Genomic DNA, 24905 nt, shown 5'->3' with positions numbered 1-24905 from the left:
AATTACTGACAATGGAACATGTGATGCTGCGGGAAACCACGCAGGGAGGGGGTTACGCATGGGGGGGATGGGGTGCTGTGGCTGACCGGCGGCAGGGACAGGAGGCCCTCCCAAGGGCTGAGGCTGCCCCACACAGCCCGCCAGCCCGCCCAGGACTGGGATGTTCTCCCAAGACAGCAGCACCCACGGCCACTTCATATTGGGGTTGTTATCCCTTGAGAAAAAGTTCTGGAAGAGTCAGTAATACCAGAAGGGGCCTGCAGGAGAGGGGAGGGCTTGGCCACTTCCTGGGCACCAGCCCATTCTGTTCAAGACCACGGAGCCACACCACTCCTGAGCAGCCACATCTGAGGAGTCAAGTCACCACTAGACAGAAATCTATGATCCCATCCTGGACACCTGTGAAAGGTGTTTGCAGCATGACCAGAGGTTTAATTCAGCCCACAGCCAGAGGAGCCACAAAGAAAGACCAACCACCTCTGAGCGCATCTGGACACAAGCACACACACAGCTTCAGGTCCAGGCTGCTCTAGCTTCCAGGAAGCTGTGCCGTGTTTCTACAGCAGGGATCCATCCCCTGGTCTTTTCACAGCCAGAAATCCAGTCTTTGGCCACAAGAACAGCTGTCTGTCCCCTCTCCCACACCAAAGGTCCAACAAGATGCCTCTCCAGCAAGATGCCTCTCACCTTCTCCCCTTCTAGAAGCTACAAAGGGTTCGTAAAGGTGAGGAAGTAACAGAAGAGCAGGTGCCACGCTCAAGCCCAGCCTGGCTCTCCACACACCGGAGCCCAGAGCATTCCTCCTTCCGGGCACCCCCTAGGTGAAACCTCACTGGGTTTCACTGCTGGATGCTCACGTGGTTATTAACAAAGATTAATTTTCTCAGTCACTCAACAAAAGTCCACTGAGCACAGGCTCTCATGCAGACAGACTGCAAAGTCACTTGAGTGCAGCAAAGGGAGGGGTGAGGTGCTCAAGAACACAGGAAGGGACAAAATGACCTGTTGGGGGCTGGAGAGGCCTCCCCGAGGAAGTGAGGTTTGCACCAAAATCTACAAGAAGACGCTGGCCATTAAAAGGACATCCACGAAGCAGCATGGTGTCTCTCGGGGTATTGATCTGTGTTTGCACAATGCTTTGAAACCCAAAAGAAGGTACAGAAATGATACAGATGAATATAAATACCCCTTTGTGGCTTACGAAGTATCTTTTCATGCATCATCCCAGATTTGACAACAGCACCAGGGAGACAAGAAGTATGATCCTCTCCCTTTTATAAACCAGGAAGCGGAGATGAACTGAATGGTTACACCTTCCAACAAGAAGACTCAGAACCCAACTCTCATTAGTCCTCATTGAGGGCTCTAACTGCACAGCGCTGCTTTCCCAGGGAAACCAAAAAGTGCAGGGACAGGGACTGGCTGGTGATCATGTTGGGAACAAAAGACATGCAAATCATAGCAAATATCTGCCTGCTGAATTCCCCTCTACACACGCAGGTACCGTGAGGCAAGGCCAGCAGGCTGGATCCACCTTCCCCTTCCACTAGAAACCTGCAACCAAGCTGCCCCAGTTGGAACCAAACCAACCGTGGGCTCACACAGAACTTCCCTCCACTTTGTCTGCACAGCTGGGGGAGGGTGGCCCGTATCCCCTCCCTTCTTCTCCTCTTCTTCCAGATGGCACCTGCTCCGACACCGAGATCGTTGGTAGACAACAAGCAGGACAATCAGCCTGTGCTTGCTTCTGGAGAGTATAAACTTCCCTCTTGCCCAGATGGTTCCAGGGATCAGAGGATAACATGGGAACCCACGCCCAGGCAGCTGGATGGGTGAGGGAAAGGATGAGGGCTGGAATCAGAAGGCCGCCCGGGTTTGGTCTGGGCTCCCTCACTTGCTTCTTTTTTGTAGGCTACGGGCAAGGCACGTAGGGTTGGTGGAAGAGGCCCCCAGCGATGTCCAGCGCTAACTCCCGGAACCGGTGACTATTACTGCATGTGGCAAAAAGGACACTGCAGATGTGATTAAGAATCACAAGATGGGAAGGCTGTCCTGCACAATGACCTCCAGGACCATCAGCTAATGACTCCGGGTGGTTTTAAACAAGTCTGTGATGACTGGTTGCAGCAGCAACAGCAGACAGAATAGGAGAGAAACTGAAGCCTGAGTAAGACAGACCACGGAGGGAACAGACAAGGGTCCCCACGGCCTTGGGCAAAGGGGCACATCCTGAATGAGCAAACAAAGAAGGCGGTGAGAGACCCCAAACCACGGCTACCTGTGACTGCAGTTCCTTCCAACTCAGAAGGACCCCCCCAGCACCCCAGAATTCATCCTCATTCCCCATCAGTGGAAACTCCAGAAGCGGTATGAAGAAAACAAAAAAGCAAACACTGCGCAGGGACCTCCCCCAGGCCTCTCTCTGCAGCAGTGGGAGCGTCCGAAGTGCTGGGCGTCCGAAGACCCAGGTCCTCCTCCTACATGGGCCTCACTGTCCCCTTGGGAACACCCAATGGACAGACGGAGAAGCCGCAATCCCAGTCCCCCCCAAATAACGAAGCACGTGCCAGGATTCCGTGGCCCTTAAGTGTGGGACAGACCGGATTTAAAGATCTCTGTTCAAAGTCACTCAAGAAAAACCCCTGGAGCCTGCAGTGATGGTCGGGCAGGAAGTGAGGCACTTGGGGCCCAGAGGGAGCTGTGAGGGGACGTGCTCCCTCAAGGCTGCAAGTCCTCCCTGAGCCATGACATCCTTAGCTGGGCGGGGGGCGAGGGGTGTGGGGTGATCCGGCTCAGCAGCTGCTAATCCCGGCTTCCATCTCGGGAGCCCACACGGGCGCCCTGTCTCCCCAGACTGGGCTAAATCTCCAGTTACACACTTCCTAACCTCTTGCCCCTCGCCTAATAACTTAGTTATTCGTGTGCTTGTCTCGTCCATGGCCAAATGCCAGCACTAGAGGGAGATTCGGACGTTGGCGAAGCATATGGTGCTCAGGAAATACTGCAGGACGGAGGAACGAGCCGACGCACGTACGTCCTGCTGGGGGACAGCAAGCGGTCCACTCAGTCCTCAGGCTCAGTCCTGACGAGTCATCCGCATACACACCACCCCATATCCAGGACGGCGTCACACTGAAGTTACAGCCGTTCAGAACCCCAAGCCCAGTCCTCGGAAGTGCAGTACAAGGAACTCCTGGGCCCTGGCACGGGCAAGTTCAGGCAGGAAGGCTCTATGACAGGAGGCGGCCTGGTAACCCACCACGAGTGCGTGCTCTGCCTCCTGACACCACCCCCCCCGGAGACCCCCGGGCTTAGTGGTTCCCACCCCAACATACCCCTTCCAGAAAAGGAAAGCCCATCTATTTAAAGATCCAGCACCAAGAAGGCACACGTTATTCAAAAAAAAAAAAAGAAAAATCTTGAAACCCTTGTGTACCATGGGTGGGAATTTTAAATGATACAACCATTATGGAAGATAATATGAAACATTAAAAATAGAATTGCCATACAATGCAGCCCTCCCGCATCTGGGTACAGATCCAAAAGAATTCAAAGCAGGATCTCAAAGATATTTGCACATTCATGCTCATTGCGGCATTATTCGCAACAGCCAAAAGGGAGAAGAGACCCAAGTGCCCATCAACAGAAGGACGAATAAAGAAAATGCGTTAATTATACACACACAATTGACTACTACACGGTCTCATAAAGGAAGGAAATCCTGTCACATGCCACAGCACAGATGAACCTCCAGGATATTATGCGAAATGAATCAAGCCAGTCACAAAATGACAAATCCAGTAGGATTCCATTTATGAGGTATCTAAGCAGCCAAAATCAGAGACACCAGAGTATAAAGGTGGTTGCCAAGGGCTGGGGGAAGAGGGAAAGGGAACTGGCGTTTCATACGGAGTTTGTTTTGCAAGAGGAAGAAGTGTTGGAGAGATCCGTGGCATGCTGTGAATGACACCACCGAACTCTACATTTAAAAATGGTTTAAACATCAGTTTAAAAATCTTGAAAGCACAGTACAAAAGGAGAAGAAAAAAAAAAAGACACCCAGAACAGGTAACAAGAATTTTAAAAGAAAATCTATACAGTCAGAGAACAAATGAGAAATTGGGGGGCGGGGAGAGAAGAAGACGAAGAACACATATTCAGTACAGTCGACCCCGCAGTGGGGAACTGAGGAAGGAGGAAGGGCCCATACACCTGCTGCAGCCCCAGGCCTGAGGCCAACCATGGCCCCCCTCAGGCCAGTCACTTCTCCTTCCATGGGCTTCTATCTGCACTGCCCCATTCCCCGTCCCGTGCAGAGCTCCCGAGAGATCAGGGAGAGGCGCACATAAAAGCCTTGGCAAGGCCCCCAGATGTAAGACGCCGCGACCCTTCTCACAGCGGCTTCTTGGAGGACCAGCCCTCTGCGCTGGCCATGCTGGGAGGCCTGCGTCTTCGAATCTGCATGAGCGTCCAGCCACCTAAACCCCGAAGTGTCCTGCCCAGCGTTGGCTTGGCACCATTCCACACACAAAGAAAGTCAGGAACAGTCCTTTACACAGAAATCCCAGGCCTTGGTTCTCGATGACTGTAATTACAGTCAAAACAGCTCTTTTGAAAGGGAGAGAGGCAGAGAAAACAGCAGCCTGGACCGAGCAGTGAATTGGGGGTTTCAGGGTAAAACACACACCCAGAGTGCTTGCTGTTGCGGCGTTCTGTCTACACAAGGGTCCGGCCAGCCAGACCGAGCAGCTTTCGGGCCAACGTAGTTCTCCCTCTAACTGAATGAGCCGCTCGCTCATTAAGCACTGGAAGCAGGTCACAGGGACGGGAGCTCCTGGCACACGGCCACGCGGGCTAACGGATGACGGCGCAGAGGAGACAGGGCCACTCCAGCCCCACAGATCCCCAGCTCCCAGGGCGTGACCAGTTCTAGCGGACACCCCAGCTTCGAGGAGAGGTTTTCTGCACAGGTACACTCTGTTCCTTCTATGAAATGGTGTTTCTGCCGCGGACTCCCTCACTGGGGAAGTCCCACACCCAACCCTTTGGTTCACCAACTGGGCGCACCATCACCCAAACCCGCATCCAAGAGCCCGGCCACAGAGCGGGCAGCGCCGTGCTGGGTGCGAGTCCCAGCTCCACCTCCTGACGGCAACTTGACCTTGAACCACTTTTTGAGCCTCCCCTAAAACTCTTGTTTCCTCACCTACAACACGTGATAACATCTTCACCTCGTCTAGAGTAGTGGCATATAACAGATAAAAAGTTATTTCTATCCTAAATGGCCAACTGAAGCACTTGACGCACAGTATTACTCCTGACAGCTAATATTAACAGAGATAGGACTCTAATTATGATAAGGGTATTTTTTCAACATATTTCCTGTATCTTAGCTGAATAGGAAGGAAAGAGGGACGTTTTTGGTGAAACGCCAAGGCCGGCCAGCCCCAGGTCCAGGCCTGACGGCGGCAACAGTACCAAGCTCGGTGAGAGCAGTAGGCCCCCCAGCGTGGGGAAGCCCCACCCGACAGCCCCTAGCCAAGGCCGCTGCACTCCCTACCTGAGTGGGAAGGCCGAGGAAGAAAAGAGGAGAGGCCTGGGGACGTACCGAATGGCAAGCCTGACGCCACAGGGACGAAGGATCTCACGTGGCCTCTTGAGACCGAGTGGGGAACTGCACTCAGGCCACACACACACCACTTCCCGGACCCTGGGACTCCTCACCATCCCTCCGAGCTTCAGTTTAACCTAAAACACGAGGGTAACAAGACCCCTACACCACGGCTTGCTGTGAATGTGGAGTGAACCCATGTGGAAGGGCCGGAAGCAACTCACTCCCACATCCATGCGGAAGGGCACTGCTGTTTTTCATAGTTTTGGCAGATTCGACTTAATAAAAAAAAAAAAAATGCCAAAGGACTGGGAGGATCCAGGCAGTGAAAGGTTATTTTGATTTTTTTCGGGGCACCTGGGTGGCTCAGTGGGTTAAAGCTTCTGCCTTCAGCTCAGGTCATGATCTCAGGGTCCTGGGATCGAGTCCCATATCGGGCTCTCTGCTCAGCAGGGAGCCCGCTTCCCTTCCTCTCTCTCTGCCTGCCTCTCTGCCTGCTTGTGATCTCTGTCTGTCAAATGAATCAATAAAATCTTTAAAAAAAAAAAAAGGTTATTTTGATTTTTTTTAATTTAATTATTATTACTTACTATTATCACTTAATTTTTTATATGTTCAGTTAGCCACTGTGTAGTACATTAGTTTTTGATGAAGCGTTTGATGACTCATCAGCTACACACAACACCCAACGCTCATCACAACACGTGTCCGCCTTAATACCCATCACCCTATTACCCCCTCTCCCAACCCCTAATTTTTCCTTTTTGTACAGCAGGCTCCACACCCAGCAAAGAGCCCAACATGAAGCTTGAACTCACGACTCTGAAATCAAGACCTGAGCTGAGATCAAGAGTCCGATGCCTCATCGACTGAGCCACCCGGGTGCCCCAAAAAGTAATTTTAATAAGCTAATGAACTACTCAGAGAAACAGGAGCGAACATACTAATTTTCTTCCCCAAATTGCTGTCATTGAGCTGAGATTTCTGTGGATGGGATGAATTGGCAGGAAGTAAAACTGGCAGGAAGCCAACAGACGCTCCCAACATCTGCTACAGGTTTTCTGTTTACCTAGTAGATTCTTCTGGAGACAAAGAGCCCAAACCAGGCTGCATCCGAGATGACTGATCCCACCACCTCCAACAACCATTTTCTCTAAGAAGTCCTGCAATTCCACTCGACCAATCCCCATCCTCCCTTTGAAATGTACAACTTTAAAGTAGCTTCTATTTCAATGCAGAGCAGATGGACAAATTCCTTCACTGTGCTCAGAAGACAACTTAATTCTTGTTCAATCTCTGCTCTGTGCACCAGAGTCAAAAAACAACAATCCAGAATGTTTACCAGATGCTGCTAGAAAATCCCCAAAATTCCAGAAGAGAATGTACACATTTTCGGAGCCTAAAGCAACTGACCATGGAAATTTTGCTGAAATCCCACAATTTGTCCTTAAAAATTCAAGTCGACCTTCTTATATACCACAATAAATCGCTTCACTTCTTAAATGTTTTGAGCCAAATAACAACTAATTATCAAATATTTTCCCTAAAATCTGCAATAAACAAAGATCCTTCGCCATTCTCGCTCAGTCCCCCGGAGACCCCACACATCCTTAAGGTATGTGCATCTCGGTTCCAGAAGCAACAGGCCAGGAGAGGTGGGGGAGAAGAGCGCCCCTCCCGCCATCACATCCATCTTAACCTTGGCCTTTAAATCAAGATCAACCACCCAGCTCAGAACGGCTTCTTTGGAGGGTACAGGGAGAGGGGTCTGAGGTTTGCAGTGGGTGTAGCCGTCCACTCTGATTCCCCCAGCACCATCAACAGGGCCGACAGTGAAGATGCTGGGGCTCTGACCCCTCACAGCCCCTCTCCAGCCACTCACCCGGATCCGGCGCATGGCAGCCACAATCTCCACTCGGCTGTTGGGCCTCGGCACATCCAGGCTTCCGACGTACTGCAGGGAGGAAGCAAGCACTCGGTGAGAAGAGGATAGCAAGGGTCCCGGGTCACAGAATGTTAGCAGAAGGACATCCAGCTGAGCTCCCTATTTTGCAGAGGAGGAAAGAGCCAAAGGGGAGTCTTGTTTGGAGATGACTCCTAAAGTTATAAAAAGCCCCTGAACAAGAAAGCCCTGCTTCCTCTCCCACCCGGATCTTGGTCAGAAGTGAAACGGACCCCAATGTCCCACCGAGCGGCCTCCTAATCCAGAAAGACCTGTGATCAACCTCCCACCACTGTCTTTGGGGCGAGGTACTTTGCCCGGCCTCATTGGTAAAATGGCATTTTGGGAAAGATCCAACAAGAGAAGGTATAAATCTCTTACACAAATACGCTTTGCTTATATTAAAGTCCCCCTCTCCACAAAAAAAAAAAAAAAAAAAGAGGAATATATGCTTTTTTTCAATGAATGGCTCTTCAGTGCGTTAGCCCTAAATGTTACAGAGACCTCACGCACTTGACTAAGTTCCCAACTGGAGGAAAGAAACACCTTAATTATATTTTATTTAAAAATGCAATCTTCTGGGGGCGCCTGGGTGGCTCAGTGGGTTAAAGCCTCTGCCTTCGGCTCAGGTCATGATCCCAGAGTCCTGGGATCGAGCCCCACATTGGGCTCTCTGCTCTGCAGGGAGCCTGCTTCCTCCTCTCTCTCTGCCTGCCTCTCTGCCTAGTTGTGGTTTCTGTCAAATAAATAAAATATTTAAAAAAATGTAATCTTCTGAAACAATTTTTAATCTAAAACTTTTGAGTTATTTTTAAGACCCAATGACATTCAGGTTAATGTTTAATATACGGATACTTCCTCCCAGTACACTATTCAAATAAAGCAGAAATACACAGAGCAAAAGAATAAAGCCCTCCCCCCACTCCCCTTGGTAGTTTCACATTCATCTCTGCGTGTGCTGATGGACAGATACATTCACAGACACAAAGGAATCTGTTTTATGTAAAAAAGGCACACTCTTCATATTGTTCTTCATGGTGGGGTTTTTTGTTGTTGTTGTTGTTGTTTTACTCTAAATACAACTTGGGCATTTTTGTCACCACATTACCCATGAAGGCTCACCGACTGGCAGACACCTCCCCTCTCACTAGTAACCACACTGAGTCCACGACGCCATCATCTACAGACCCCGGAGCTCATCCAAGGCGCTCTGTAGGCTGGACTTGGACGAGTAGGATTGCTAGATCAGAAGTACAGAAATATCTTGAGATCCTTCCTCAGTAGGCGGAAACAAGACAAGAGGGAGGAGATTTTTTAAGCAAGAGATATCTGTTTCTCACACAGACATACTGACATATTGGGTCTGCCTTCCCTTCTGACATTCAAAGGATAGAAAACAGCCTAGGGGATGTCTGAGGGATGAGCAGCCCCCAGATAACTTAGAAGTCTCCCTAAGCAAAGACCGTATTAATAGAAGCTAAGAGGACAGTCATCCCCTATTTCCTGTGGTCACAGGAAGGGAAGGTTCTTTCTGAAATTTGGGGCTAAGGCTAGCCCCAGTAAGGAAGGTTCCAAAAGCTAACAACTGCAAAGGATTTCCCGCAGGATGGCTCCAGTCTGCGCTCCGACCCTGAAACACGAGCCCGGCAGCCAAGGGTGAGCAGTGGGCGCGCTGCCTCTGGGCCCAAGGCGGATGGCACCCCCACAACAGCGCACGGCCCCCTCACACTGCACAGCCCCCCCCCACAGCGTGTGCCCCCACCCCACGGTCGATAAAGTGCCTGGCAATGCGCCCAGGTACCTGAAGGCCCGGACTGAAGAGTGGTCTGATACCAACATGGTTGGGGTTTCTCCCCTCTGAGCTCCGCTGGGGCCCTGCGGCATCCCTCTACACGCCTGTGACCGACATGTTGACATGTCCCAGAACGCCACGAGGCCCGGGTGACTGTCAGACGTCACGGCAGCTCCAGCAGTTTCCACACTCCCAGTCCCAGGCCCCACGTGCCTGAAGGCTCCTGCCCTGAGCTCCGAGCACTCAGACCTGCAGGGGCTCCTGTTCCTTCAGTCACCACGTGAGAGCCAGGAGCTCGACACCTAGCAAGGTCACGGGTTCCAGGCTCGCCTGGAAGTGACCCCTGCCGCGCCAGGAGGGCCTGCTGCCCAGAGAGGTCCACTCCTAAGCAGGAACACAAACGCCCCGAGGGGACCGGTCCCCCCCCCCCCGCTACCTCCCCCCCCCGCCCACCTCTCCCCTTCCAGAAGGAAGGTCTCTGGGCGGAGAACCCGAAGCAGTCAGGATCTCTCCCCTTCCAGAAGGGAGGCCTCTGGGTGGAGAACCTGAAGCAGTCAGGAAACGTGGGGTGCACGGAGGACAAAAGAGGGGGGGTGGCTTTCTGGCTTTGGATAGGTTTCCTTAAAAGGAGCTCACACGAGAACACCCAACCTCTCCACCTGCTCGAGCCTCCAGCACAGCATCCGCCATCCGCCACCCGCCATGCTGGTACATGGGCACACACACACCATACACCTTCACACGCGTGCAAGGCCCATGTGCTCACCCACCACACATGCCACGTGCACACATGTCCCACACTCCTCTCACACCCCACAGGGTCATCCCATGCCCTGATAGCTTACAGTCCATTCATACCCGGCACACACGCACACACTCACTGATTGGCCTTCCTCCCGCAGCATGAAGTCCTAAATCTGCCTTTCTGAGAATCCTTCGGGAGTGGGTAACCCACTGCAGGAGCCCCTTAGGGTCACAAAGATTAAAAGGAAACCCAAAGGCGCACCTGGGTGGCTCAGTGGGTTAAGGTCCCTGCCTTCAGCTCGGGTCATGATCTCAGGGTCCTGGGATTGAGCCCCGCATCGGGCTCTCTGCTCCGAGGGAAGCCTGCTTGTCTTCCCCTCTCTCTCTCTGCCTGCTTCTCTGCCTACTTGTCATCTCTGTCAAATAAATAAATAAAATCTTTTAAAAAATTAAAATAAAAGGAAACCCAAGGTATGATTCTGGTCCACACCTCGTCACAAGCTAGAGTCACACTAACGACGTGAGTCACAACGCAGAACCACGGTACCAGGGGAGGGTCACAGAGCCCACTCCTTGGGGCCAAACCAGGTCGGAAGTCAACATTGCCGTACGTGCAAGTATGGCCTCAGGACCTCCATGTCGAGCATGAAGCATGAGCACCTCCACAACGGACTCCAGTCCATCAGGGTCTCGATCTTGAGACAGAGCGAGTGCAGGACCCAGTCCGAGCCCAGACCCACCTGCTAGAGGCTGGTCCTTACAACCGCTCAACTCCCATGGCCAAGCTCGCCATCATTTCTAGGGCGAACAGGACAGGGCCTTCCCACGCTACTTTGGAAAGTTGGCTCCCAGGCCTGGACCTCGTCCACCTGCTGAGCTAACAACCTTTCAAGATCCGCACTTCTAGTCATCCCCTGCAGCCATCAGGCAAAAGCCTGCCTTCAGCCAAAGGCTGATGCACCGTGATGGGTTCTCGCTCAGAGATGGCATCCCCTTTATCTGCCTCTCCTGCAAGACACGGGGTGTCGAGGCTCCTGTGACAGCAGAGGCAGGCCGGCTCCCTGCCTGAAAGTCAAAGCAATCGTTTCCAGAAGGGAAACTCGTGTTCTTTCTCCTCCCCACCCCGCACACTGTGCTCCTCATCTAGGCTTCTCCACCTTGACTAACAGCCCCCACAATACCCACTAGTCGGGTTATTCAAGCCTGAAACCTGGGGGGGTCATCATGGAACAAGCTCCTTCCTTCCTCCTCCCACACTGCCACTATCTCATCCCACAGAACCCTTCCTTCTGGCTTCATCTACGCGGTCCCCAGAGACCACCCACAGTCCCCAGAGACCCTCCAAACCGCTCCCCACGAGGTGTCAGAGTGAGCACTCTCCAGCGCAAACCCACCTGCCTCACCCTCTTAAGACCCCCACACACCTGCTGCCAACTGCTACGAAGAGGCCCACCAGAGCCCTCGGCGTGGCTCCCGCTGCCCTCCTACGGAGGCGTCCCACAAGGCCCCCCAGATCCCTTGCAGAGCACTGACACATGGCCACGTACAGGACTTCCTTGTCACTGGTGACTCACGTCTGCCTGAACGGAATCCTCCCAGAGGAACACACCCACCCCTGTGCTCCGAGAAGGGCCAGGAGAGGCCTGAGCCCTGGCCTCTGACTGATGTTCCGATGTCAGAGGCCACGGCCCCCTTCCTCTCGTCAGCCGTCCCGGCCTATGAGATCCCCTCACTGTGACTCCAGGAACTTCCCGAATTTCCTTGCGAGCACCTGAGCTGGACCCAAGCCAGACGCTCTTCCCGCAGCACCGCAGCTCCCGGCTTACCAGGACGCGAAGTACATCAGCCCTTTCTGCCGGCCGACGCTTAGCCACCTGGCACAGGGGAGGCCTTCGGTTAGGGTCTGTAGGAATCCCTGCTGGGGGGCACCTCACAGGGCTGCTATTCAGAACATCTACCACGCAGCTTAAAGAGAGAATAAAGGAGTTTTAAAATATCCAGGCCTACTTCTTTTTCATGAGCATGGAGGGGCGGGGGGGGAAGCCTAGAAGGAAGATGCAATTTGTAGCAGGCAATCAAGATACGTGATCACGTGTGCTGGTTTTATCTGCGGCTTCATCTTCCAGATAAGCAGGAGGCGGCTGCGAACAAGGTTAACCCGTAGGACTTCCGATATTTCTTGTGAGTTTCTAAACGACCTCAGCCTTGGTGCTAGATTAATACCTCCCAAAATTACATTCATCTTCTCATTTCCACTTTCAGGAGATTAACCCCGAGAGACACTGATAGACTGCCCGGTGCGCAGGGTCTCCTGGGGCGCGACCCACGACACGACAGCCGCAAGACCTGAGAGCTGCCGTGGACCGGCTAGACGTTGTACCACCACCTTCTTCAGGAGCGTCCTTTAGTTCACCAGGTTTCTGCCAACTGTTTCCAGACGCCAAGAAAAAAAAGAATCACACACACAAAACTGATGTTGCGTCAAAAATAAATGTCAGGTGATCCTGCCTCCGATAACGCTGGAGGAACTGTATCACCAGACGACGCCTCCGACAAGCACTAAAGAGGAAGTCTGGGCAAGATTATTAAAAAAACAAAACAAAACAAAAACCCACCAAACAAAACAAAAAAAACTCTGCAGAGAGTATATAAGGACTGAACTGAAAAACCAACTAGGATGTTAATTAATCTTAACGTGTACCATATCAGTATTGACTCAATCGTCCCCAAAGCACCCCCCTAATGCGAGATGCTAAGAGGGAAAACCATGTGTGTACGGGGGCAGGGACGCATGGGGGTGTGGAGATAGTAAAGGGTATATGGGAACTCTGTCCTTGCCTCCCAACTTTTCTGTAACCCTAAAACATGAAGTCTGCTACCTGAAGTCATAAAAATAAGCTTGAAGGCCCTGAAGAGAGACCAAGAACAGGCAGGGCTTAGCAGGGAATCATCCCTGAAAGGGCGACTGCCCTACATGAGGCTCAGGTTGTGTCATTTGCACAGAACCACTGGCTGGAGCTGGGGCCCAGGAGCCCAGACAGCCTGGGCGGTCTGGTCGCCAGAGATGGGACAGCCAGCCCGAGCAACCGGAAAGTGGCGGGCACAAATCCCCAACAGAAGGGGGCGCTGAAGGGTGACCTGCGGATGTCAACCCCAGCCGGGCCATGGGTGACCTCCAACAACACATGTGCATGGGGGCTCCAAGGAGCCCAGGAGAAGGCGGCAGCTGTCCACCCCAGGCGGGGCAGGTTCGGGATTTAAGACCAGCCACATTGGCCATCGTGGAGAACAGAAGTGAACACTCTTCCGAAGAGAACAGCTGAATCCTCCGTCAAAGGGTTGTTGAAGCCCTACTGCCCAGCCAGCACGGGCAAGGCCATGGGGAAAGGCCACAGGGCCACATTTTTGGGGGGCAAAAGGAAAAGGGCCCCCGTAAAGGAGTACAATGTAAAGGTCTCCACATTCTGCCTTCCCAGCTCTGATCTTCTGAAAACCACTCAGTTAAACAGCCTCAGCCCACGGCAAATGCCACATGAGATTCAGGAGGATGCCGCTCCTATCAGAGAAGGACAAGGAGGCCCAAAGCAGAGAGCAGAATGCAGAGGAAGGATCTCCCGGCTTCTGGCCTCCTTACCTGCATCTGGGCCAACGCTCTCCTTTCGGGTCCCAACCCAGCTTGGCTTCTGTTCTGTCCCCCTGCCTACCTTCCAATGTGCCCCAGACCCCTGGTTTACTGGCCCTACTGTGTCCTCTTTTCAAAAACACACCCAAGCAGTTTGATACCCTGCAGGAATCTAGAAAAAAACAGTGAGGGCCCATCTGAACTAGTCCTTTAACCAATCCTGTCCTGATACCTTCTAAAAACTTAGAATCAGGGGCGCCTGGGTGGCTCAGTCGGTTAAGCATCTGCCTTGTTTGCCTTCGGCTCAGGTCACCGTCTCTGGGTCCTGGGATCAAGCTGCATATCAGGCCCCCTGCTCATTGGAGAGTCTGCTTCTCCCTCTCCCTCTGCCCCCCTCCCCTGCTCGTGCTCTCTTCCAAATAAAATCTTTTTTTTTTTTCATTTTTTTTTTAAGATTTTATTTGACAGGCAGAGATCACAAGTAGGCAGAGGGCAGGTAGAGAGAGAGGAGGAAGCAGGCTCCCTGCTGAGCAGAGCCCAATGCGGCGCTCAATCCCAGGACCCTGGGATCATGACCTGAGCCAAAGGCAGAGGCTTTAACCCACTGAGCCACCCAGGCGCCCCCCAAATAAAATCTTTTTAAAAGTTTTTTAAAATAAAAACTTAGAATCACAGAAGCAGAGCTTCCTTCCAAAATGAACCTTAGGGAGCACGTTCAAGAAGCCATCACAAAAGAACAGTTAAAGAGGATCGAGTACGAAGTACTTCACGGGGTGTCCCGCTAGGCCTTCCTACACGCCCACCACTATGACCCGTCCGAATCGCTCTTTTTCCCATTCGCCCTTTGGTTTCCTTCCCAGCATTTCACGTGGTCTGCGGTAACAGGCTGTGTCTCAGCCACACGGTCATCATCGGCCTTCCCCAGGAGAATAGGAGCTCCTGGAAGGCCAGGATCTTGCCCTCTCCGTCCCCGTCTCTGTCTCCCCAGCCCTCAGACCAGGGCCTGGCCAAGTCAGACTCAAGCATCTGCCGCGCGCAGGAGGAGGCAAGCACAGCCCGCACCGCTTATGGGGGCCTGCCCAAGTCACAGGTGGCCCAGGGCAGGGCCCCGCTCCAGGCTGGCGCCGCCGCTCCAGCGGGAAAGTTCTCCCTCGGCCTCAGAATCGGCTCCTGGTGCACAGCTGAGCGTCCCCGCGGGATTATGAATGTGACCTGGGTGAAAGTTCTCGCCTCATTTAGCATCGAACAAAGCAGCATTAACGGCAGGCGGCGGCCCCAGATTCCAGGGCGCACACTCAGCCAATGACCTTCTACTAACCGCTCTGGGGGAGGGGAGGAAAAACGTCGCCTTGGGGTATCACCGCCCCACTTCTAAGGCCTGTTCTGTGGTCCCCAGGTGGGAGATGCATGAGTGGGGGGGGCACCGGGGGTTCGAAGTACCCATAGAGACATTTACCAGTGTACTCGCCCCTGACAGCAAGGAGGCAGAAGCCTCGGGGGGCAGGGTCCCCCACCCCTCCTCTCCCTATACACACACACACTCAACCAGAAAAGCTTCCAAAATGCTTGAAATGCAGCTGCACACCACGTCTTTATTTATTTGTAGTCTAAGAGGAAAGAGGCATTTATATTTCTTCCTCTCTCTCCCAGCCCATCCAAAAAAGGAAGTACTATTTGAGGGCCATCTGATGTGACTGTGTCACTATTGATCAGGGGCGCAGCGGGGGCCGATGAATGTGCCGGAGATCACAGCAGAATCCTTCCTGCTCCTCACACCAACCGGGCTGGGTGCAAAATCATGGTGACTTGTCTTTATGCTAATGCCATGTGCCTCTCTAAAGGGACAGCGGGTCGGACTGAACCATCCAGCAAGCCCATGGAGAGGCTCTTTTGGGTTCTTTCAGTCCATTAGCAAAAGCTTAGATGGGTTGGCCTCATTATTTCTCTTTATTATAAGGATCTGAGGATCTAGGCAAAGGGGAGAGAAAAAGCCGTAAGACAGAAAAAATGTTCTGCGCTTTCAACCACCAGCTCCCAAATGAAAGCCTCAGTGCCACATGAAAATCTGGCTCGCGGGCGAGCGGCGGAGGCCAGGAAGCACGTTCTGCCCTGCCCGTCTGGGGAGGCTTCCTTGGCCCACGGGTTACTTCTCCTCTGGGGGGATAAAAAAGGACAAGGGGGTGGACATGGTGACAGCCAAGCGAAACACAGACCCAGGCTACAGGATAACTAAGTCACCAGCTATAAAAAAACCAGGTAAACCAGGAACAGGAAGATGAACAAAAATACCACAAGATTAGAGGAACAGTCAGACCCCAAGGACAGAGCTAAAGTGGCCATCAAGGGCCATTTGACCCAAACATTCGTTTTACAGAAGGCAAAACTGGGCTCAGAGAGAATCAAATCCCAGCTGAGTGGCAGGATCAGAATCAACGTGCGTCTCGCTACCGCACCCCCCGGATACAGCAGCGGGGTGAGCACAGTCAGCGCCCCACCAAGGCCTGGTTCACGACATTGAACTCAGGTGGGGCTGGATGAAGAGGCCTGTGCACAGGCACCCGAATGGTCGCGAGCTCAAAAACAAACCAAGGAAGCACCGCAGAGCAAGGGTAAAAGGGCAAGGGCTCAGATTCCTCCAAGGACTTTGGGAATGCAACTGTGGAAACACAGAAGATCCTCGAGACGATGCTGGAAAAGGTCTCCTGATTCTCCACATAAAGAACAAAGGCATTCACCTCATTCTGCACCAGCTGAATTCTAAGTATTTGATTTCTCCAAGCCTTGGTCTTCTCCTTGGAACATAGCCAGTATCTGAACTGCCTCAACGTCCAGGGTGTCCTAAGAATCAAAATCAGATAACACAGACGAAAGTTCCATAGCTTCTAAAATACCACATAACTGGCGCACCTGAGTGGCTCAGTCGGCAATGCGTCAGCCTTCGGCTCAGGTCATGATCTCAGGGGTCCTGGGATCGAGTCCCACATCAGGCTCTCTGCTCAGTGGGGAGTCTGCTTCTCCACCTTCCTCTATGATCTCTCTCCCTCTTGCTCTCTCTCAAATAAAATCTTTTATAAATAAAATACCACATAACCATAAAAACAGGATATTCTTTGTGTCATTATGTTCTTGCCTTATGGGCCAATAAGGCGTTGAATACACAGAATTTGTAGCTTTACAATAATTGCCTCTTGATTCTCACAGACTAATGACCAGACAAAGCAAAAGTTGATCCAACATGTCATGGAGTCAGTGGAAGGTGGAATCAAAAACTTGGTCCCTTAGGCACAAACAGGAGTGAGGAGGGGAGGGGTGACCACCAGGAAAGACAGTGTGACTGGGCCACATGGACGGTTGACAGACACCCCCACCCCTGCGCCAGGAATGGCCACCACACAGGCTCAGAGAGCCTCAGGGGGTGGACACCGTTTGAGATAAATACTTCGCCACATCTCCCTCCCAACTGACTGAGCCATGACCTCCCCAGAGGCGGGGAGGCAAGATCTCTAACCCACTCGTCATTTACCACCATCGCAGAATGAAACCCCACAACCTAGCACCATTTCCAGATAACTGGCAGGTACCCCATGGAAACAACCAGCTTTTCTCTATTTTGAACGGTCTTGAGTAGAATCTTCCTAAAATATATTATACTCTGCCCCAACAATGGAGATTTTATAAGCTAGGACTGAACACATTTCTTCAGGATTCAGAAGAACCATTAAATATATCATTTACTGTGTAAGTCTTACGGCAATGAGAACAGGCTCCAGATTACTATTATGCCTCTGAGTCCTTGAGGCTGATTTTAGAATTGAATGCTTCCTACACTGTTAGTGGCAAGAATGGTAACAGCAGGCTATATATGCTTCTGCCTTTAACAATAACTGTTCCAAATCCTCAAGAAAGTACTAGCAAGACAAATCCACCAACCTATAAAAAGGATTATACACGGTGGCCAAGTGCGATTTATCCCAAGAATATAAGGTTGGTTGAACACAGGACAGTTAACATATCACTTAATAAAGATCAAAGGCCATTCAATCAATCCAAGAGACAAGAAGTATTTGATAAAATCTAATACCCTTTCATGATGAAAATACTCAACAAACTATGAACAGTAGGAAACTTCCTCCATCTAATAAAGGGTAATAAACCAACAAATGAACCCCCAGCTGTCATCATGCTTAATGGTGAAAGAGTGAATGTTTTTCCCCAAAGATCAGGACCAGGTCAAGGAGGTCTGCCCTTATCACTTCTATTCAACATGATCTGGGAATTCTAGCCAGTCAATCAGGCGAGAAAAGAAATAAAACGCATCCAGACTGGAAAAGAAGTAGCCAAATTATGTATTCATAGATGACATGATCTTGGATATAAAAAATCCTAAGGAATACACACATACACACACACACACACACACACACACACACACACACACACACACACACAGATTCAGTGAAGGAGTTAAAATGAAATTAAGAGGGACGCTTGCCTGGGTGACTCAGGTGGTTTGGCCTCTGCCTTCGGCTCAGGTCATGATCCCAGGGTCCTGGGATTGAGTCCCACATCAGGCTCTCTGCTCAGCAGGGAGCCTGCTTCTCTCTCTGCCTGCTGCTCCCTGGGCTTGTGCATGCACATGTTCTCTCTCTCTGGCTCATAAATAAAATCTTTTTAAAAAATGAAATTAAGAAAACAATTCCAGGTACAATAGAATCCAAAGAAATACTTAGGAATAAACAAGAGAAGCATTAAGACTTATACACTGAAGCTTACCAACACCTCCACAAAATTCAAGACCTAAATCAGCAGGAAGACATCCCACGTTCATGGATTGGAAGGTTGAGAATGGAAGCACTCCCCAGCTGATCCACAAATTCAATGCAATTTCTCCATTAAAATCTATAAAACCTATTTATAAACTAGCACTTCTAACATCAAACGTGTGGGTTTTCCATACCAACTAATTCTCCGATTCTCTACAACACCAACTGGGTGCCCTACAATTTAATCCGATTCTGACACTCAGTACCCAGGGTTAGCACATGCGCACAGATTGAGTTCAGCCCCACAAAACTGCCCCCCACTTCAGATGCTGATCAGAACTCCTGAGCCTCCCATACTTCTGACCAAACAACCATCTCTAAGTCAGGGATTCCTACGATCCCCTCACAGGTCCAATAATTTGCTTTAACAGCTCACAGAACTCAGGGAAACAGTTACCACTACCAAATTATTATAAAGGATACAGACAGATGAAGAGGGACACTGGTATGTGGGAAGGGACACAGAGCTCTAGGAAGCCTCTCTGGGCAAACCTCGCTTCCAACATCTCAATGTGTTAACCAACTTAGGAGCTCTTCAAACCCATTGTTTAGGGTTTTTATGGAGGGTCCACCAACAGGCATAATTAAGTCACTGGCCACTAAAACTGGATTCAATCTCCTGCTTCTCTCCCTTCCCCTAAGGTCAGGAAGTGGGGCTCAAAGTTCCAACCTTCCAATTACATGGTTGGTGTCTCTCTCACAATCAGCCCCCATTCTGAAGCTTCTAGGGGCCCATTAAGAGTCACCTCATTAATATCAACTCAAGGTATGGTTGACAGAGGCTTCTCATGAACAATGAAAGATGTTCTTCTCATGCTTCTCATTCAGGAGATTCCACGTGTTTTTAGGAGGTCTGGGTCAGGAAGCAGAGACCAAATAGATATTTACTGCATTAGAGTATCACAAAATCCAATTGATTTTTCTTGCAGAAATCGACAAGCCTATCCTAAAACTCACGTGGAAATCCAAGGGATCCATCATAACCAAAACGATCTTGGAAAAGAACAAAGTTGTAGGACTCAGACTTCCCAATTTCAGAAATCACTACATAACTACGGAAATCAGTATAGTGTGGTACTGATATAAAGCTGGACACATAAATCAATGGAATGAAACTGAGAGTCCAGAAATAAATCCTTCCATTTATGGCCAACCGATTTTTGACAAGCGTGTCAAGACAATTCACGGGAGGAAAAAAAATGGTTTTTTCAACAACAGTGCTGGGACGACTAAATATCCACGCGCAAAAGAATGACGCTGGACTCGTACCACACACTGTGGTGTAAAATTAACTCAAAACCTATCACACATCTAAGCGTTGCAGCTACAAAATTCTTAGAAGAAAGCACAGGAGTAAATCATCAGCTTAGATCAGGCAATGGTTTCTTAGGACACCAAATGCACAAACAGAAGAAAAATGAACTGGACTTAATCAAAGTTAAGAACACTTACGCTTCAAAGTGTTCTTTGAACAAGAAAGTCAAAGGACAACTGGCATAATGGGAGAAAAATATTTATAAGTCATATCTGAGAAGGAACGTTATCCAGAATATAACTCTCAGAACAATAAAAGACAAGCAACCCGCATAAAGAATGGACAGAGGATATGAAGAGACCGTTCTCCCCCAAAAGATAAATGGCCAATAAGCACGTGAAAAAACGCTGACTCTTGAGTCATTAGGGAACTGCAAATCAACACCACAATGAGATCCACTTCACACCCACCAGGATGGCCAAAATAAGCCCCAAAATAACGAGTGTTAATGAGGATATGGAAAAAATGGAATCCACATCCATATCTGTGAAAAATATAGACATAAATAAAAATTTAAAAAAAATAGTGCGGCCCCTTTGGAAAACAGTTTAGCTGTTCCTCAAAAGGTGAAAGAGAGTTAACATTGGAACCAGCAACTCCAATGCCAGGTATGCACCCCCCAAAAATGAAGACCTAAGGCCATACAAAAACTTGTCCATGAAGATTCACAGCTGCGTTTTGCATAACAGCCGCCACCATGGGAAAACCCCACATGTCCATCGATGGATGAATGCATAAAGAAAATGGGGCATGTTCGTGTATTATTACTATTATTATTATATGTAAAAAGGAATGGAGTGCTTATACGTGCTCCAGCATGAATAAATTCACCATGATGCCAAGTGAGAGCTGCGAGTCACAGAAGACTCCACAGTATAGGAAATGCCCACAATACGCAAATCCATAGAAACAGGAAGTAGACCGACGGTTGCCAGGAACTGGGGGATCAGTAATGACAGTTTTCCTTTGGGGATGATGGAAACAGCCTCCAGTTCCACAGTGGTGGTGGCTGCACCACGGTGTGAACATACTTGAAACCACGGAGTCGTACACACTTAACACAGTGAATTGTACGGCATATAATTTTATCTCAATAAAACTGTGATCTTAAAAACACACCCACAAGAAATGACCGTCGTCCTTTTCATTTGCTGTGGACAGGAAAGGACAATTACAGCCCAGCTGGGTTCTGAGTGAGCTCTCGAAGGCAAGGCAAGGCAATGACCCTCCCCAGCCACTCCAGCTGCTCAAACGCTCTTCTGGGCCCTTCTGCACTGCTATCATCTAGATGCTTAAATTCATCAGATAAAGCATTCCTAGGGGAAAAGCAAGCTATAACCGTCCTGAATTTTAGTTCTCGTTCGAGAAGATATATTTCCCACCCCAAAAAATATGCCTTTTTCCCACATTGAACGAGTACAGCAATCTCATTTCATATTCCTACTCTCCGATGCCATAAAACGAAAGAGCAGCTCACAATTATTTCTGTCTCATGCTGAAACTTCTCAGAGTCTCAACACCATGACATTTTAGGGACTGCCTGGGTGAACCAGGCTCACTAGGGGTGATCCCAAAACACAAACAGCACTAATCTTCTAGGCAGGAATGGGTTTTTAAAGACACAGCAAGAAAAAAGATAAAATGATGTATTATACATTTTGCAACTAAGAAATTCCAATACTCAAGACCACCACTGAAAGAGGGGGAGAAAAAAAGAAAAAGAAAAAGGCTGTGCCATGATAAGATTAAGAGAAGGAAGTAGATTTCAGGGTTGGAAGGGACAGTAAACACAGATCATGTTGCCCAACACACACACACCCCCAACACACACATACATACACCTGGAATTTAATTTATATTCAATTAACTAACATAGCGCATTATTAGCTTCAGAGGTAGAGTTCAGTAACTATCTTATGTGATCCCCAGCGCTCATTCTATTAAGTGCCCTCCTTAATGCCCATCCCCCACTTACCCCATCCCCTAACCTCCTTTCCCTCAGCAATCCTCAGTTTGTTTCCTATGAGTAAGGTCTGTTATGGCTTGTCTCCCTCTGATTTCATCTTTTCTTCACTCCCTTCCCCTATGCTGCTGTTTGTTTCTTAAATTCCACATGTGAATGAAATCATATGTTTCTTTCTTTGACTTATTTTGCTTAGCATAACACATTCTAGTTCCATCGACGTTGTAGTAAATGGCAAGATTTCAATCCTTTTGACGTCTGAGTAATATTCCATTGTATACACGAACCACATCAATTTGATCCATTCCTCTGTCAATGGACATCTGGGCTCTTTCCCAAGTTTGACTATTGTGGACACTGCTGCTATGAACACTGGGGTGCAGGTGCCCCTTGGATCGCTATGTTTGCATCTTTGGGGTAAATACCCAGCAGTGCAATTGCTGGGTTGCAGGGTAGCCCTATGGTCAACTTTTTGAGGAACCTCCATACTGTTTTCCAGAGTGCCTGCACCACTTGCGTTCCCACCAACTGGTGTAAGGGGGTTCCCCTTTCTCTGCATCCTCTCCAACATCTGTCATTTCCAGACTTGTTCATTTAGCCATGCTGACCAGTCACATCCGGAATTTTTTTTATTTATTTTTTGTTTATCTATTTGACAGACAGAGATCACAAGCAGGCAGAGCAGCAGGCAGAGAGAGAGGAGGAAGCAGGCTCCCTGCTGAGCAAAGAGCCTGATGCGGGGCTCGATCCCAAGACCCTGGGATCACGACCTGAGCAGAAGACAGAGACTTTAACCCACTGGGCCACCCAGGCGCCCTGTTTACACCTGGAATTTTAATCTCTTCTGTAAATGCCCGCCATGTCATCAACCAGCCTATGCTTAAATAGCACTCCTGATGAAGAGCTCACTACCTCGGACAACAGCTTTGTGAGAAAGTGCTCCTTTTTATGGCAAGTAAAAATTGGTCTCCAAAAGGATTTAGACTCTACTCTGTCCCCGGCAGCCAGAGGCCTTCTGTTCCGCACACCCCGGCTCTTCTGATCCTTGGAGTTCAAAGGGCGCCGTGGGTGAACCTCCGTGGCTCTCCTCAAACAGATGTCTCAGATGCTAGCATGGCCCCCTGGGTGCCCTCGGGCAGGCCAGGGCAGGAGAAGGGGGCAGCCTAAATGGGGAGAGAGTGAGGAACAACAAGGTATGCGAGAAGGAACAAGGGAGGGAAACCAGAGGCGCCCACAAGAGGTGCTTTCCCCCAATGCCAACCAAACCCTGAGCCGCAGCGGGCACGGAGCTCCAGGCACCCTAGTCCCTTGGCGTGAGGCTCAGCCATCAGGCTGCCCTAGTCTTTAATCCACGTGCAACGGAGACCACGGGTACTGGGTCCTCATTCTTACACAAGAGTTGAGAAAACAGAGGTATTGTGTACTTTCCCTCTGAAAGAGGAAATAATGCAGAGACAGAGCAGTTATTACTAAGAACCAGGGAGGCAAAGATCGTCTCAGGCGACCTCTCACTTCTTGCTTTCGATCCCTTCCCTCATCGTCCCAGGTACCCTGCATCCGGCCCTCCTCCCGGGCAGCCGTGATCCTCTCCTGTGACTTCTTTCCCCTCTTCCCTTGGCCCCACCAAGACTTCCCTGTTTGGTGTTCCAAGTCCCTCCCCTCACTCTACACACTGCTAACTAGTTAACTAGTTACATACACTAACCCCGGCCAGGACAACACTAGCAGCAAACGGCCTGATTAACTAGCCAGGCCAGGTGACACATTTACCTTCGCAGCATCTCATGGAAACGGAGCATCCTCACGCGCTAGTCACCAGCCAGGGTCTCCAGGCCTGAGTGTCAGCTCAAGAGAGTGGGTATCTGGGGACAGAGATGCCTTTTAACTAAAGCCTTCCAATCACAACATGGACGCTTCGGTCTTTTCTGCCCAAGGGCAGGGGCTGGCTCTCCACGGAGAGTTCGAGGCTGGAATTACGAACTCGTATAGGGGAGGTAAGCAAGAACCCAGGCCCTGGAGTCAGATCTGGATAAATATCTGGGTGTCAGTTTCCTCTTCTGTAAAATTGGACGGAGTCTCCCCTCCCTGCAGAGTCACTGTAAAGATTCAAGGAGATAAACCACATACAGTGCTGGGTGTTTACACCTTCTCAGCTCCCTGTAGGTTAGTTCTCCCCGTTATACTTGGTTCACTCATCAGTGGTGAGAGTTTTTATTTGTTTGATTCTTAGATGAACTGTGTCCTCCCTCACTAGACCACCATGACAAGGGGCCACTGTGGTGATCGCCGCTATATCCCAACACAGCTCAGGGTCTGGCCCATCAAACCAATGACCACTGGTAGCTTTTCTTGTTAAGCAAAAATCTTTAAGATGCTGTTCTCTTACTACCTTTAGGCAATCCCAGTCTGTTAAGTTTGTATCTAATGACCCAAGGAACCACGGTGATCACCCAACAGTCCTCATAGCGGAGTCATTAATCACGGCCAGCACCCGCCCTTTGGCAAATACTTGAGCAGTGATGTGTCAGACAGGGTCATCCAGGTAATCTAGAGAAAGCAGGAAGTCTAAGGAATCAAGAGTCACAGTAACAATTCCTCTCACCAAAAGGAAGAAAAAAATGATAAGCCACAAAGATAGTCAAGAAGTCCAATCAAAGAATCCGCATGGGGAGCCAGTGAGACAGGAAGAAATGAGGGGAATGTGGACTATGAAAACAGTCTCCCAGAGAAAAGAAATGGTGGAAGAGAAGCGCAAGCACAGGAGAGCATCTCCAAAGGCTTTGACCCTCACCCTCTGTTTCACGCCAGCTAGGAACGCACCGGGGTCCAATGATCAAGTTCTTGCTCCATGTCACCCACTTAGTTACAGACTCCAGGCGAGACTATGATCCAGGTGTCCTGGCCTCCAAGTCAGTGCTCTAAAAATCACAGGACAGAATCATTGGATTCTGATCTGGGCAGTCCCAAACCCCCACTCTGCCTCTTTTAAGCTGGTCTACCAACAGGAGTCAAGTGGTCAACCTCGCTGCGCCTCCTCTTCATGGGAAATGGAAACTTGCGGGGTTATCAAGGGGATTACGGGACACTGTGAGA

General features: G+C 50.1%; 1 protein-coding gene across 8 annotated transcripts in view; it reads right to left on the bottom strand.

Annotated features, from left to right (window-relative positions):
* Positions 1 to 24905, bottom strand: part of LOC123927451 (nitric oxide synthase 1 adaptor protein) — a 276952-nt gene that overhangs the window by 187021 nt on the left and 65026 nt on the right. For all 8 annotated transcript variants that reach the window (XM_045982033.1, XM_045982025.1, XM_045982026.1 and 5 more), the window contains one exon: positions 7494 to 7565. In XM_045982033.1, the coding sequence (XP_045837989.1) occupies positions 7494 to 7565 (72 nt within the window). The remainder of the gene's footprint in view (positions 1 to 7493; positions 7566 to 24905) is intronic.

This window comes from Meles meles, chromosome 17 (genome assembly GCF_922984935.1).
Source record: "Meles meles chromosome 17, mMelMel3.1 paternal haplotype, whole genome shotgun sequence".
Taxonomy (NCBI): domain Eukaryota; kingdom Metazoa; phylum Chordata; class Mammalia; order Carnivora; family Mustelidae; genus Meles; species Meles meles.
Note: the sequence above shows the minus strand (reverse complement) of the source record. Positions and strands in the feature narration are given on the sequence as shown.